Here is an 18,025-nt window from a genome sequence, read left to right on the forward strand (position 1 = left end):
ACCTCACATAACAGGATGTCTTAAATTTTTTTGCTGGCATTAATGTGGAGATAGCTTTGGGATGTTCTGAGTGAAATTTTTGCATATATGCAGGGGATGATTTGGACAGGACAAGGGATGTCATCCATGATGGAATCCATGGATTTCAAGTTCGTATTCAGTATTATGATGAATGGAATATGATACGAACAACATTTTTCCCTTGTCTCACAACGCACATAGCGAATGGAACAGTTTACATGTCGCAGGTCGAATCAGCTAGTGTGTGAAGATAAAAGTTGTTGTGCGGCTAGCTTCATAAGTATGGGCAGATGAATGGGGATAACATATAAAATATAAAAGTTGCTGTGGGCAGATGAATGTTGGTATCAGTAGGACGGCACTGATATACCCATTCATTTGCCCACAGCAAATCGGAAACCGATACCTTTATTTGTTTAATAAAAATTAAAACTTTGTTTAGTGATGATACACTTTTAATCGTTTACTTCCAACTTAATTATTTTTCCATATGTATTCAAAACATGCTTTTAGATTTATTATGTTATAAAAGGCACAGTTTTTCCAAAATGTTGGTAATCCCCACATACATTTAAAAAAAAAAATACATAACTTAGTGGTCCGTAGAATTGTTTTAGGCATTTCACTGATCCTTGGGCTTAGAAAGGTTGAGAAACGTTGGTGTAGAGTATTTTTAGAGAATATTTTTAATATTTTACTTCACTTCTTCCACTGAGGTTATACCCGAAGTCCTGTCTCTCATGCTAACCATCGTTTTTCTTACTTGTATCCTAATAGTGTAACAGTAACATCCCTACAGTGTAATTTTCTTTTTTCTGCCTGAACTCACAATTTTCTCCTCTTATCAGCACCTACTCAACTTCACACTATCAATAAAATGCCATCTCCAGTAAACTTCTCTCACATGTTTAAATTTATCCTACAAATACACATGCTTATGCTTTTCATCCTGAACATGCTAGCTGTTGTGTCATTTATAATCGTTAATCTTTTCCTCCTCACATCTACTATCATACATTGGCAACACACAACTCTCCATCTCGCATTCTTCTTCACTGTGTAATCCTTTCAAATCCTGCTCTACCTCATTCATGAAAATTATTTATTCCAACCAGCACAGTCGTTTTTTCTCCTCTCTACAGTCTCATTTGCTCTTCTTATTGTGATCCTTTCCAAAAAAATGGAATAAAAATAAAGCACACACATATTTAACATATTGTGTTTACTCATCCTTTGCTTCTGAGATTCTATAACACTACTGCTATCATTATTCATCTTCAAGTCCTCTCTCACTGACATCTTAAATTTTCAGCAGTATGCTTTTCTCCAAATTCTCTCTCTCACTTAACTCACCACAATTCCTCTTTCAACTTAATGAAGTGAATATTCTTACTCATTTTCACAAAATTTTTATGAAATTTTTAATGTCAATATGTATGTATGATAAAGACAAAGCAGCCACCATCTGGATTGCTATGCTTGTTGGTAAATGTTATTGTACCATTGAATAATTTAAACTAAAACTGAAACACACAGTCTTCAGGTACACAACTCCTACAACAGTATTCTCTCATGCAGATAAACAGATAGCATAGCCATCAAATCCCACATATAATTAATTGTAAACCTTATCTGAAAGAGCAGCATTCCAGAACATGACCATATTAATCCTCACACAACGCTTCTTTTAATTATTATTATCATCAACACCATAATCAGTCAAGTCAAGTCAATCAACTCATTATGGGCAGTCTCACTGAGCAAGCAAGCAACATATCTGCTATATTGAACCTTGGTCATACTCCTAGCATTCTCAACATATTTTGCAATGTATTCCTTTCATCTGCTAATCTTCCTGTAAAAAATCTTCTAATTTCCATTTTGAATACACTCATGCATCTAAAGGAATGGTTTCTCATCCTCTTTTTGTGTGTAATAATCCCTTCTGTGTTATGTTTTCCATTTCTTTTCTGCCTATTTGCTGCAGTTGGCATTTCCTTAACTTCTTCCCATAACCAACATTCCATAGTCCTAATATCTTTAAATACTCATCTCTGTATGCTCTCCAGTTCTACATCACTTTATTTCAAAATTGTTGTCTACTTCTCCTAAGTATAATATATCTGTTTTGTTTTGGAGGATTTTTTTTTTAAAGTGCTTCTGAAAATAAATGGCAGAAATAACAAATATTTATTTTGGAAAGATATATTAGAAATAAAAGTCGTAAAGCTACCAGAAAATAATTCCAAGAAAACAATTACAGCATTTGAAGTGATTTTGGAAAGTTCATGTGACTAATTTATCAAAACTGGAAGAAAAACTTGCAACTTTCATACCACTCATTTTTACTCATTTGTACTGCTGTACAGTCAATCCAAAAACATTTTAGGAAGCTAATTCTTATTGGCTCTGGACCATAATGAACCACGTTTCCATTTGGATGCACATATTAGTTGTAAGAATTATCTTGTATGATTGACATAAAATACTCATGAGTTATATGAGCTGTCCTTAGTATACATGCAGGATCTGTTTCACAAACATCTGATTTCAGAAGGATTATCACCAGAAAGATTAAACCTTATCCCACTAGATTTTCTTTTTTTTATGGTTTTCAAGAAACTCTTCTAGAACACAATGATTTATGTAAATTGTCCTTTTGCTCTAGAAATGCTACAGTTCAGCATATAATAGCAACATTACAATAATAGTTATTTGTAACATGATTTGCCGTGCTATGTATATTTATGTGAGAAATGTAGTACTATTATTATTCTTCAGGATCGCACTTTCTTCCCTCTTGATAAGTTTGAGAAATTCTCCTGTGCCCTCTAAAATCCCTTTACTAGCTTGAAAGGCAAGCATCTTCTGTTTTCTGCCTAATTACCAAACTTTAGTTTCCTTCTTTAATTTATCCTTAGTCAATATTTCACAACTCTAATATTATTTTGGCTATCGACTTCTGTTCTCATCTTCACCCGAACCTAACTACATTGGTTTCCATAATTAAGGAACAAAGAGAAAAATCATGACAACTCAAAAACTGTATTATGAATTTTTATGCAATTTGGTGAAAAGCAGTATGGTATGAGATATGAAAGAAACGCCCACTAAAATTGTAAATGAATAGTTTAATTCAGTAACAAATAGGTACATGAAGACAATGGTCAAAATGAGATTATCAAAGTGCCTCAATAAGGGTGATCACTCCTCACAGCATTATATCATTCTCAGCTATGTTTAATACTTTGTAAAGATGTCCAGGAGCTCAACTGGTGATAACAACCACTGCTCCTGTAAAGCTTTCCTCAGTCCCTCCAGGTTTTGAGGAAGATTGAGAGCAACAACATGTCGATCTAGAGCATCCCAGATATTACTAAAATAAAGAGCCAAAAGGCTTCAGCTTGGTGATGCAAAATTACATAAGCAAAGTGGATATTAGATCCAGCATTATTTCAAGCCGAATGTAGGAACTACGAAAGTTTCGTGAGTTGACCGGAAAACTTGCAGGAATACGTTCCTCGGCATTCACAAGTTGCCTTAGTGAACTACTTAAACGATATAGGTGACGCCCAAGTGTCTATGTATTCACTATATATATAGTAAATCGAATCTCACATAGAGATGAACACAGGGGAGCTAGGAACTTCTCTTCAATTGCAGTGTTTGTTCATGGTCAACTAGGAAGCACATAAAGATTATTGCATTCACCCAATGAGATGCTTCCCTAAGCCATCATACTATCTCCACTGTAAATGTCCCTTTCACAGATATTACATAAAGATATTATACAGATATTTCACAGACATTATATAAAGAGAGATCAACTGTATCTTTAGGTACTATAACAGTGGTGGTGAAAGGAAAAGTAATGAAGAAGTTCTAAATATAGTTCACGAAGAGCGGTCATTAATGAAACACATCAATAAGAGAAGAAAAAGCCTAATTGGATACCATTTGAGGCATGGGGGCTGATTACAGAAATAATGGAGGGAACTGTAGAAGGAAAGAGACCACGAGGCAGACCAAGAATTTCATGTATAAATAACATAATGATGCTAACTGGCGCTAAGAGTTATGAAGAGATATAAAGAAGGTCACAAGACAGGATGTTGTGATATGCTGCTATATTTACCAATCTTCGGATTGATGCACCAAAGGAGAAGAACAGTGGTGCCATCTGGATGACAGAGAGATGAAAGCACAGCTGAGCTGAAATTGGATCTGATGGCCTTTGTTAGAGTCCTGAAGGTATAATTACCATTTGAACAGGAGGCAAATTTTCTACTGTTCCTTGCGGAGTCAGATTTAGATATCCTGATGGGTTTTTCTTGGTTCACCTATTGTTAAACCGTGGCTTAGAAAATGGATTGATAGTTTGGATAGAGTTGGGAATGAAGAACTTAATGCCATTAAGAATAATTTCCATAGCTTACTCAGCACAGATGTTTGAATCAGAATAGTCGAAGCATTAATCTGACCACGGAAAGAATAGAAGTTCCAGAGTTTGTCCTTTTTGGCATCCTTAGTATCAAAGGACAAATCCCACATATAGTGAGAGTGATATCCTCAGTGACATACCAATCTCACTGTAGGGGACTTGGACTCTCTCCTATTCAAGAGTAAAGCAGTAAAATGGTTTCACAGACTGTCTGATGGATAGTATATGGGACTGAACCAGTTAGGAATGAATCTGGAGAGAGACCAGATACTGCAGGGGGGAACTGTCAAGGCCACGTTTGGAAAGGAGACTAAGTTTCCTCTGTGTGGGCAGTATGTTTACAAGTCTGTCACCTCTCACATGCCCACTTTCTTCCTAATGAAATATAATGGACCACAACCCAAAGAAATGCAGTTTAACTGCCTATCACAAAAATTTTCGGAAAAAAACTCATAAAAAACAAAAAAAATCCAACCATAAACAACAACAGAAATTCAAACAACCCACCAACATTAATTCTTACCAAAAAAAAAAGTTTCCACATCCACTTTGCCAACATCCATTGTCTTAAAAGCAATATAAATTATATGCACCACCTCCAGTCATCTAAACTAGAAGTACTATTTCTATCAGAACCCCAACTAACAACTTCAACTGCCCAAACTACACATTACACAGCGCTTTCTGCCACAAGGGCAGTACTTGTACATTCATTAGAACCAACATACCATGCCAGAGACTGCAAACCCTTGAATCTCACTGTTTGATCTACATTGTCTCAAAATTTCTATATCAAACCAACCTGTCCTTTTCATATGCTCTCTTTATTACTCTCCAAACTCTGTTAACCACTCTGACCTCTTCAGCTATCTCTCTCTCTAAAGCTCAACTTTCTGCATTCAAAATATCCCAATAGTGACATCATCCTTCTTGGGGACTTCAATGTCCACAACTCACATTGTCGCTCCAGTTTCACTAATCAAGCAAGCAGGAATGCTAATATGTTTGTCATTAGCATTGACCTATCTCCCATCATCAACCTTCTGACCAGAATACCTGACAACCCCATCAAATTGTCAACACACTTGATGTTTTCTTAACAAGCTCACCTTCCAGGTATACTGTGGTTGCTGGTTCTCCTCTTTGGTAACTCGAACCACAACCTCATACAAGTCTCTTTTGCCACAGAACAGCCTTCCCCACCAGTTCACAGTCATGTCCTTTGGCAGTACAAGGAGTAGTACCAAAGTCATGGAGGCCCTCCCAACTGAAAGGACCTCCATGACTTCTATTCCTCCTTCTGACTACTGCTTCAGCTCTTCTGATCCAAACACCTGCTCAGACTGAATAACAGAAATCGTCCTCACAGTTTTGGTCTTGAGCCATTTGTGGCTCAAGATCATAACCTCAGCTGTCCACTCTGTTTACACTGCAGCTTGCAATAGTTGTAAAAGAATCAAGTCCAAGTCAGACTTTGAAAAGACCAAATGCTGCAAACTTGCCTCCTTCCCAAATGGCAGTCACTCCTTCAGGTCTCTTGCCAAAGTCATTTGGTGCAACTTCTGCCCACTCAGGTTTCCACCACTCTCACATCCGGATGGTACTGTAGTTACTTCACCTAAAGACAAGGCCAATTTACTGGCACCACTTTTCTCTTCCAATTCCTGCATTGAAGACTTGGGCAAAGTTCTCTCCACTCTCCCAAGAACTACTTCCTTCATGTTGCTCATAGTCTTCCGACAAAAAAGAAATCCAAAGAACCCTAAATAATCTGGACACAAACAAGGCATCTGAACCTGACGGTATCCCACCTATTGTGTTAAAAAATTGTGCCCCACAACTAACATCTATCCTGTATCACCTCTTCAATCTATCTTATTCAACTGGCATCTACTCTACAACATGGAAACAGATCCTCATCCAACCCATCCCAAAGAAAGGTGATAAAAATCAACCAAATTACCATCCAACTGCTCTCACTTCTGTTCTCTATAAAGCTATGGAGGAGTTCATCAATAACCAATCTTGAACCATCTAGAGTCACACTAACTAATCAGTGACCAGCAGTATGGATTCTGCCACTTGCGATCTACAGCTGATCTACTTTCTTACACAACTCACCTCTGGGCTCAGGTCATGGAGAAATTTGGAGAAACTCATGTGGTTGCCTTGACATTTCAAAGGTATTCGATTATGTTTAGCACAAGGGCCTACTTAACAAACTACCATTGGTCTGCCTTTCTTTCTCTGCAACTGGATTGCCAACTTCCTCACTGATCACTCACTATCATGGTGGAAGATTTGCTCTCCTCTAATTTTCCTACCAATGCAGGAGTATCCCCAAGGTTCTGTTCTTTCACTCACTCTCTTCCTCTTGTATATAAAAGACCTTCTCTCTCAGACTTCCAATCCTATCCATAATTTTGCTGACGACAGTACACTCCAGTCCTCTTTTTCATTCAACAAACCTTGTAGTGCTCAAGTATTAGAATCCTCAAGATCTGCCATGTGAACTCAGATCTTCTAGCTCAGTAGGACGACAACCTTGTAAACTTCAGTGCCACCAAAACTCAGTTCTATCTGATCTCTTGCAAAAAAAAAAAAGCTTGCATGCTTCCCCCTTCTTCTTCTCTCTTCCATCATCTATGTGGATGATGATGAGGCTGAATGAACTCTTTCCACTTCTGTCTGCCCTGGGAGAGTCCAAACAATTATGTCCAGTTTGGTGTCGCTTGTTGTGATTTGGTTTTCAGGTCCTCTTTTATTTTGTCTATCCATCTAATTCTGGGCCATCCTTTGGATCTTTTACCTTCCATCGTTGTATTCAGGGCTTTAGATGGTAGTCTTTCTGTTCCCATTCTGGTCACATGGCCAAACCATCGCAGTCTTCTTTCTTGGATTTTGTCTATTATTGTTATTTCTTGTTTTAGTCTTTTCCTTATGTATTTGTTTCTTAGTCGATCCAGCAGAGATACTCCAAATAATCTTCTTAGCCAACCCATTTCAGTAACTAATAATTTTTTCTCTTCAGCCTTTTTTGAGATTCCAGCATTCACTTCCATAGAGGAGTATTGGAAAGACCATTGTTTCATAGATTCTTACTTTTGTTACTTGTTTGATGTCTCTTGACAGATATGATATACCAAGTGTATATTGTATGAAATAAGATCAGGTCTAGCTTGGGTATCTTGGGTTTGCCATGCCTGTACTCACCAATGTGAGCCCCTGAGAGACTTCCCCCTTACTTTAAGTGATACTGAGATACCCAAGCATAATCAGATTTCTTTTCTTGGACAGACCTGCACCTCAGATCTTTCCTGGCACAACCACATTTCAACTATAGCTTCTACAGCTGCCAAAAAACTTGGTGTACACTTTTGCACAAGACACTGCTTCACACTTTCACAGCTGCTAACTCTATACAAAGCCCAAATCCACTCAGCCATGGAATATTGCTCCCATATTTGGGATGGTGCACCAAAATCCTCTCCCTAAGATTGCTTGAATCTCTCCTGAAGAGTACAATCCGACTAATTAATGACACTTCCCTCACATACTCACTTCAATCCATCTCTCCCGACATTCAGTTTCTGCCTTGAGCCTCTTCTACAGATAGTTTCATGGACAGTGCTCTGCTGAATTGGCCACTATTATTCCCACGCTCTCCTCCAAAATCATTAAAACATGAGCACTGCTAACCAACAGCCTTTTACAAGTCCATCTTGAAACTCACTGACTGCCGCCTCTTTCATTTCATCTACTTCTGTCCTTTGGAACAGTCTCTCCCACTTTGTCTTCCCCAAACATTACAACCCTCAGCTGTTCAACCAAAATGTGAATGGATTCCTCCTTTTTTCTATTCCTATTGCCTCCAGACAGCACTAATGTGCTATAGGTATGCGGCCTTTTGTGCGTGGATCAGATATTTAAAAGAAAAAAAAAAGATCAAGAATATTGGTACTTGATCACTACAAGAATACTGGTAATAAACAGGTACTTGAATGAGATGCATTATTTGTGTATTTGTGTTAGATATTTCTTATAGCAAATACTTCAATAATAAATTTAGTTTAATCCTTTATCCAAGTGTGAGCAAACAAAGTTTGTGCCTGAAAATATCTTCAGAACTGAGGTAAGGTAGTACAACACCAGGCAACTTGTAGCAAAGGTGGACCAAGCTAACATCACTCCTATCTCAGTATCTCCCATAATGCAAAACACATATCTGAAAAGAGATGTGTTTTGCATTATGTGAGCAAACTTTGTTTGCTCACACTTGGATAAAGGATTAAACTAAATTTATTATAGTCTAACCAAATGAAAAATAAACTTTCAGCAAATACTTCCTTATCTCTTCCAGCTTGGTTAGTGGAATTAGAAGATGGGAATTACTTGGAGTTGTGGGCATTGAGGACCTAGGAAGAGGACTTCCATGTTTAGGTAATTGGATTTCAGAAAGCCAAGCTTTGAGGATAAGAAGTTGATGGTTTTTAGAATTCAGAGAGCATTAAATACAGCAAATGACAATTCCTTCATGGGGTAAGGAAACATTAAGTCAAAGAAAGTCAAAAGCAGAGGATTCTAAATTTGGCATTCTCTGACAAGCAGTATCAGATCTCACAAAGACACTTCTGAAAAGGAAAATAGAGTATAATTTGGAGGTTAACTTAGGCTGTGGTTGTTGTAGTTGCAATTTAGCTTTCTATCCAAAATGCATCTAGTCATAGATTCTTAAGTGATGACGTATGTCACATATCATGAAGTTGACATGAATTATATTGAAACTTGGTTATTTAATTTCTCTTGAAGACTTAATTTTGCCTTTGCTAGAAAAGCATGTTAAGTTATAGAGTAATATTGTCTATGTTACCGCTAAAGCTCGAAAGCCGTTAATGTGCACATTACCTAGCTAATCTTCAGATTAACTGATTTGTTCCGTTAACGTGCGGAATCAAGGGTTTTCCGCATTTTACCTAGGTAATGTGCACATTAACCGCTTCCGTATCGTTAAAGTTCAAAAGTCTGTTTCTCTCATTTCCTTTCCCTACTCCTTCCCCTCTCTCCCTCCACTTTTAGTTTGGTTTCGTCGGTGTCATATGTTTTGCAAATTCATTTCCTTAATTGTAATAATATTTTAAACCGTTTGATTCTTTGTATTATAGTTGTTGTTTTTTAATTGATTGATGATTGATTCTATCAACTAATTTGTTGATTGTTTGATTGTATTAACTTGATTCTTTAGATATTGAAAAATAAATAAATAATATTATGTTAATTTAAGCGTACAGAAACGTTGCTGTTGTTCCAGCAAAGATCTTATTTTCACTTTAACAAGTGCCTAGTAGGTAATGTGCAGATTATCTAGGTAATTTGAGAAAAGAAACAATTTTCTGCACGTTAACGGATCACCCTAGTTACTGCACAATACCTAGATAATTTGCAGAATAACTGATTTCTGCACTTTAGCGGTAACATCTATACTCTTTACACTACCTCTAATCATTCTTACACAATTTCCAGGAATACTCCTTGCTTTTTCCCTTTTTGTCATGTAGTGAAAAATTTGATCTGCACCATTTCTGTAAAACCTTTTTAATTGTTCATTTTTCTATCATATCTCCTCATTTCTACCTACCAGTCAAGTTTGTAATCTATAAATCTTCAATGTGTTATCAGGGGGACATTCCATAGACTGTCATCAACTTGGTCACTCTCCTCTGAATCTTTTCTAGCACTTCCTAAGGAATATTTTTTTTTTCATTTGTTTCATGATTATTTTTAAATATTTTCATGTATTCATTTTATTGATTTTTATAAACTAAGTATGAGCGCATTCTAAAGACCTTTCTAGTTAATACAAACCGACTGCTATCATTATATTGATTTGCAACTTCTTGAAAGAGATTGCAGCAGTTATAATCAAATAACCAGTTACTTCCATGATAATAGTTTTTGGCACTGATTGCATGAGAAAGATGCAAACGCCTAGAACAAGTATCACATCTATTTGTTTCTGTGAAAAATTTTTCCAAGCCTTTTTTGAGACGATTAAGTTAGTTGCTTCTAGAAGTAGAAGTTAGTTGCTTCTGGAAGAAACTCTTGTTTTTCTTCCTAGAAAATATGAAAACCAGATCAAGACCCTACTCATTGGATACAGTATGCAGATAACATTGATCGCTTGGCCCATGAGTTGCTAAAATAATAATGAATGATTATCTATTAACATTACTCGAACATGGGAAGGAGTGTCCCATGTTCGATTCCCGTCGAATAGGTGAGGAACTTGAGGATCTTCCTCAGGCATAGCCTGCAAGCCGACAAACCGGCCCCATGAACATACACTTCTACAGTCAAAAATATATTCTCCCCAGCGTTAGGCTAGGCGACAGGTCAGTTGGGAGTGGTACTAACAAGAAGTCGCATCTAAGTAACACGCGAACCCTGTATAGGAAGCGGGAATAACGCGTAGTGAAAGAAGAAGAAGACTACAGGTTGCCCCAGAATTAATAGTGCAATTGCTGAACAATAGTCACTATAATTTCATTTTTATTTTATAATTTCCTATGTTGTTTTTATTATTTGATAGCATTTTTTTGGTTTTTTATTTATTGATAGATTTTTTGTTTTGTTATTAATTGATAATTATTCTGCACATACACTGCATATATATTATGTTCTGTTACTAAATTTTTTTTGCTTAAATGTCGATTCTCTGACTGCTCTATTCTGGGCTACTCTGCATTTTGAAATCATTCTTTCTCCAAGATATCAGAGTATGTTTGAATTTCTTGTCTCTATAATACACTTAAAATTTAAATTATCATAATTTAATTAGTAAATAAAACATTAATATATATAGCCTACTGTTGGAATTTTAAGGACAGCTCCATTGTGTTTTATAAGCCTAACTAGTCATACTTCTCTGTTTACCATTAGAAGCTACATGAAATATTTTCAGATTTTTATATGATGTATTAAAGTTTTGTAGATTCTTTTAAAACTATAAATTTAGATTTTTTTGAGTAGGTTTATTTTTCTTACATTGCTGCCAAGATTAATCAACGTTAAAGCTTTAATGCCAATATTGTTTTAACATTTAGGCGTTTTCCAGCAGTATAACAAGCAGTTTATCGACCCATGCAATTTTAAAAGGTGCTGGAGTAGGTGATGAAACAGCTACACCTCTAGCTGCCACTATTACATGGCTACTTAAAGGTATACAGTTTGATTTGTACGTAAATATTTCTGTGTTAATTGGCATACTTGTCATGTTTCTTGATTTAGGTAAAAAAACTATGACTCATTCTCATGATCTTCTGAATGGTACAGAAGATCATGAGAATTATCTTTTACCTTTTTTGATTTTTCATAAAGAACATCCAAATTACACCTCTCTATAAGTTATCTTTAAGCCAGTTCTTTAAACTGAGTTTGTCACAGCAACACTGTCACTATTGATTTGTGTTGCAGATGAAAAATAACTATAATTTCACAAATTTGATTCCCATACACACACACACACACACACACACACACACACATATATATATATATATATATGCAAATTCTTAAGCTAGAAATTCTGTTGTTTCAGTAGGAGGAATATTCATGAAGAGGAAAGTGATCTCAAAACTCACTATCGTATCTGAATCTGTCAGTTGAACGTCTTTTATTATGGGAATTTCTGTGGCATTTTGTATCAAAGAAACTGAGTTGCCAATAAGGTTAGAAAACTTAAGTCTGAGTGGACAATTATGTTTTCATAATCTTCACGTGCCATATATTCTGGGGGCTTTGCATGGTGTGGATGAGTTTTTTTAATAGTTTCTCAATCTGTGGATGTTGTTTTATCCAATGAAATTATTAAGTTTATTAAGTTGGCTTTTGGTGGAATCCCTACTAATCTGAGAGTATGCATTCCGATACCACAGGAATAATTTCATTTTATGTTCATAGGATTTGGAATCTAAAACAAAACTATGGTATATACCAACAGGTGAAAGGAACTGCAATGAGCTCACTGCTATCACCTAAACCTAGCAGACTTTTATAGAACACCCAGAAGAAAGACTCTTTACTCACAACCTCAAACTGTCTATTTGGCTAGGATACATACATACATGACGTATTAGCAATTTCGAATCACACAGAGCCAGAACTCCATTCATTTTTACAAAAAATCATCAATTTACATTGGAAAAAGAATCATCGACAGGAATTTCCTTTCTGAATGTATGTATCCATTAGAAACTGGATGGATCACTTTCTACTTCTGTCTACTGAAAACTGACCTTTACAGGATACTGTATGAAAAAATGTCCTACACATCATCTCAGCATCCATCTGAAAAGTACTGTATCATAAAATAGTTAGCATCTAGAGTACACAAAATTTATTCCTCTAAGGATCTCTCAAACAAGAATTGGAAACTATCAGACAGATTTGCTAAATGGATACAACCCAAGAATAACACAAAAAATAATTAACACCCTTCCTAGACAACATCCAAGAGAAGAAAAATTCCATGATTCCTATACATTCCATCAAGGGCATCTCTGAACATGTGGCAAAAGTTACAAAAATATACAAACTCATTGTTACCTTTGAACCTCTCAACCAAATTCACAATCTGTTATTCTCTCCAAAGGGCAAAACTTTCATGATGTTTTTTTAGAACTATTTCTTCCAGTATAAGGCAATGTTTTTTTTTTTTCCGACTATTTTCATGAAATACTTTGTTTCACTTCATCATGAAATGACATGAATAAACTAAAAACTAGAAAGTGAGTAATAACAGCTAACATTTCTAGTGAAAAATGTTTGAAAACATTTAAACAGTGAAAAGCATGCATTTCCTATTATGCTTGCTGCTGGTTCATGGTCTACTGTAACATACAGCTGGTAGATATAAGTATGTCATGATGAATTATAGGAAGACCAGAATCGATGTAAAATCATTCCTTGTTTTTTTTGTTATGCTGTAGAGGATGCTTCATCATAGTTTTTCTTCATGCTGCCTGATGTATGTCAGTTACTATGTTCATGTGACTTGTCTTACTACAGGCAAACAGGAAGATCAGTTAGTAAACATATTTCTGAACATTAAGACCACATCTAGATTATCAAACCTCATAAATCTGGCCTGGCACAATGTGGAATTGAAAACACTACATAGCTACAGGATGCTATGGGTTTCTGTGTTTCAGTATGTACAGGTATTCAAAGAAAGTATTGAAGCCCTACCTCATCAACTAAACATTAATCCTAATCACTGCCTTACCATCTGTAAAGTTTGGGAAATTGCTATTTTTTATTTAATGTTTATTTTATTCTTAATTATCATTTTCAGACCAATAGTTTTTAATTTAAACATGTGACAACACTTATAGAGAGATTTTAATTTAACACATGCACCCTACTGTTTCTTTAGTTCATTTTCCTTACTGTTGTCTTTGTCAACACTGATGTCTAACAACACGTAAGATGAAATATTTATACAATAAACAATTTTCTACTGTGCTACATCCGTGATTTTGTAATTCAGATGTACCTACCAGCGTGGAGTCAATTTTCTGTAGACAGAAAAGATTAATGACAGTATCAAGGAGATAATTATTGTTTGTGTTTTTAATGGTGAAATGATCCTAGCGTGTATTATCATCATCGAATTGCTGACATGTACCCTCAAGGGGTGTACAGGATATGATAGTACTACATGAAAAATTTACATCATTACTAACTTTCTATCTACAATTTTCCTCCAAATCATTCAGTTACTTGTCAAGACTTCAACATTATCAGATCTTATATTTCTATCGTCTAAGGCACTTTTTACCGTATCAATCCATCTATATCTTGGTCTTCCTCTGGGTTGTTTTCCTGCCAATCTGGCAGAGAACACTTGTTTTACTAATCTTTCCTTACCAATTCTATTTAAGTGACCATACCACCTGAGATTAGCTCTGCTAATGCATTCCTGGATGCTGACAATGTCAAGTTCTTTATTAATATCCTTGTTTTTAATATGATATTGCCATTGATGTCTTCTCTTCATGCCCCTAATCTTTCTCAGGACTCTCATATCTGCTGTCTCTAGTCATTTGGTCAAGTGTTTTACTTCTGATCCAGCTCTCAGATCCATAAGTTAAAATTGGCTTGAATACTGTTATGTATACAGCTAATTTTAGTGTTTTGGCTAATTTTTCTCTTATTCCATATAAATTTATTCAGTTGACTTCCTAGCCTACCAGATTTGTTGATTCTGTTGTCTATTTTGATTTTTAATTTGCCATCTTCACTAAAAATGGTGCCTAAATAACTCAAATGTTTTACTTGTTCCATAGGTACTGCATTCACAATGCACTTGATATTTTTAATGCTTCTGCCTCTTTTCATTGTCTTTGTTTTGTTATTTCTGACCTTCATACAATATACATTACAACAGTTATTCACTTTAGTCAGGGAATCTTACAGACTTGTACCAGATTTATTTAAAAGTATAACATCATCTGCAAAAAATAAAAAGATGAGATTAACATCTCCAGTTTTGATATCAGGTTTAATACCACTTTCCTTCATAATATGATCCATATGAATAATGAATAGCAGAGGGGATAATGTACATTCTGGTCTATAATGTACATCTTCCTGTACTTCCTTCAATTCTAACTGTTGCCTTAACAACTCAAATAAAGATTAAGTATTGCTTGTGTCGTGACGTTGTTTTCTTCATGTTCTGTTCGAATCCACCATCTTGTTACAAGTCACTTTCACCTAAATAAACACAACTAATTGTAAATTGATCACTAATCCAAGGGTAGAGAAATTTCTATTATACTGCGCCACTCTATCCTTAGATAAGTCTATATGAAATAGTACGATCAATTCAAAGTTAGTTTGCAGTCTTTTCATTCAATCAGGCCGAAGTATTTATTTTCTTTCTGGGATTCCCGCTAGATTCGAATTTTTGTGAACGGTGCAGTAAAAAGAAATTCAGGCAAATACAATAGATAGATTAACAAATGAAACATTTAATATAGGTTACATAACACATACATAAATATTACTTCTAATTTTTATAGCAGAAACAGTCAAACATTAAGTCAAGTTAATCACATTAGCACAATCTTCTAAGTCTTCACATGCACATTCTCAGCTTCTGGGTTACAAAGTTTCTACACTTAAATTAAACAAGCAGAATATCCAATCTAGTCAATTTTCACACAATTCTCAGTCATGCTATAAGTTCAAAATATCACAAGCACTAATAGCTGAAAATATCTTTCAAACAATTCTTATCTCCAACTCTCATTCACAAAGAGTTTCCACAGTTAAAGTAGCATTAAGCATAGCGTAATTAACACACAATTCTTCAAGCATTGAAATAATACGCTATGATAAACCTTACCGGAATTAGTTCCTAGTACATCATTTATGTTGTGAGCAAACTTTTGGAATTTATTTATCTTACTTAAAAAAAAACACATCAACAAGACTTATCCACAGTTATACTTAAAGCACTATCAAACGCACTTCAGAATTCTAGACTTCAATTATAGGGTACTTCATCTATCGTCGTTAGATGAAGTACCACTCATAAATCAATTAAAACGCTGTGAGGTTCCTTTAGGGCAAATCGGAAATAAGCCACAATTCTAGAATAGCCGGGTTCATTCAGAATTCTTCCTTAAACGTCCAGCTACTTATTTTACCCGATTGTAGCATTAATTTCCCTTCTATAATTACTGCTGATTTCACTTTCAGCTAACTATAAAATTCGTTTCTTCCTTGCTCACTTATAAAAATTATCCACTTAACTCTTACCCTAAGAACCTTTTATTTACTTCTACTTCTCTAGTTTATCCCCTTGCTAACTTTTAGTTCCAATATTCCGTTCCGACTCCCCTACTACGTATATATTTTCTCTTCTTATTTAGCCCACGCTCTCCTTCACTCGCGCTCGTTTATTTCACGCGTCTCTATGACAACCGATAAACGTAAACATTCTCGCGAATGTTACATTAGGCTATACAACTACATTGAGTTATTACATAACATTAAGCTTTCACAAAACAGGAATAATTAGAATATTTGCTTTTCAATAAATGCGTAGTTAAATTACAAATATAAGTTCTTACAATATTGACATAACAATAAATAAAATAGCTTAATAATATTTAATACAGAACCTCTTTATCATTAACACTTTCTTTTGATTAAATAATTAAAAACTTGATATAATTAAGGCAGTTATATGATATCAATTATAATTTATGTTATTTACATTAAATAATATTTACAAATATAGTTCTTGTGACGGAAAATCATGTTGGATTCTGAATCAAATAACATTTATTCTAATTTCTACATAATCAGAATCCAACACTTGATATAATGCTCCATTGACACCATACAACTGTAGCATTTTGAATAGCTTTTCTCTTGGCGCCTTGTCATATGCCTTTTCCAGATCTACAGAACAATACAGATCTTTGTTATATTCCAATAATTTCTCAACTATTTGTCATAAAGTGAAAATCTGATCCTGACAGTCTCTATTTGGCCTGAATCCAGCTTGTTCTTTACCAAGCTTCCCTTCCACAATCTTCAACTGTTTCTCAAGTATACTTGCATAAATCTTACCAGGAACATTCAGTAGGGAAATGCCTCAGTTTTAGTTTTATTTCCCTTTTTATATATATGAGTACTATTAGAGCTCTACTTCAATCATCTGGGATTCGTTCCTCTGTCCAGGCTTTATTAACTATGCAGTTCAGCCACTGTACGACTTTTATACCTCCATACTTGAGCATTTCTGGTCGAATATCATCTACTCTTGCTGCCTTTCAATATTTTAGACTTTTTCTGCTTTAAGTATGGATATGTATTCCTGACTGCATGCCTGTTAAGTGTTTTTTACCACTGTGCTCTCATCACTGCTTGTTTCATTTAGCAGTTTTTCAAAGGATATCTTTTTCTCTTATTTTCATGTCACCTTTATCATCTCTAATTCCTTTTACAGCATTCTTTCCACCATTTCTGAGCTTCTTCAACAACCTCCAGAATATCTTGCCACCTTCTTGATATTTACTTACCAAAGTCCTCCCATGACTTTTGTTTAGCTAGTTTTACACAGTGTTTAGCTTTCTTACATTTGTCTCTGTGTTCTCTATGAGCACAAGTTGACTTATTTGCCAGGAACTTTTGATATGCTTTCTTCTTTTCCTTCACTGCTTCTTTAACTTCCTGTGTCCACCAGGGAGTTCTGATTTTTGTATCCTTGCAGACAACCTCACCACATGCTTCTCTGGCTGAATCAAAATGTTTTCTTCAGTGCTTGCCACTGAATCTCCAAAGTTTGGTTCCTATTCTCAAACTCTTTCATTTTTTCTTGAATAATATTGGTTTATTTTAGTCTACAGTTCACATTTGATAGCTTTTATTTGTTTTAAAACTATCTTACATGTTCTTCTCTTCAATATGAAATTCAATTTTATCCTGTTCAAGGCTAAATAGTGATCACTTCCAATTTCAAATCCTCTGTACACTCTGGTGTCCTGCACC

General features: G+C 35.2%; 1 protein-coding gene across 1 annotated transcript in view; it reads left to right on the plus strand.

Annotated features, from left to right (window-relative positions):
• LOC150107796 (RUS family member 1) overlaps window positions 1-18,025 on the plus strand; it is a 222,143-nt gene that overhangs the window by 34,827 nt on the left and 169,291 nt on the right. Inside the window, exon 3 of the mRNA XM_090391552.1 lies at window positions 11,563-11,677. Coding sequence (XP_090247678.1) covers window positions 11,563-11,677 — 115 coding nt within the window. The remainder of the gene's footprint in view (window positions 1-11,562; window positions 11,678-18,025) is intronic.

This window comes from Typopeltis vanoorti, chromosome 4 (genome assembly GCF_054136105.1).
Source record: "Typopeltis vanoorti isolate ZY-2024b chromosome 4, IOZ_Tvanoo_1.0, whole genome shotgun sequence".
Classification (NCBI taxonomy): Eukaryota; Metazoa; Arthropoda; class Arachnida; order Uropygi; family Thelyphonidae; genus Typopeltis; species Typopeltis vanoorti.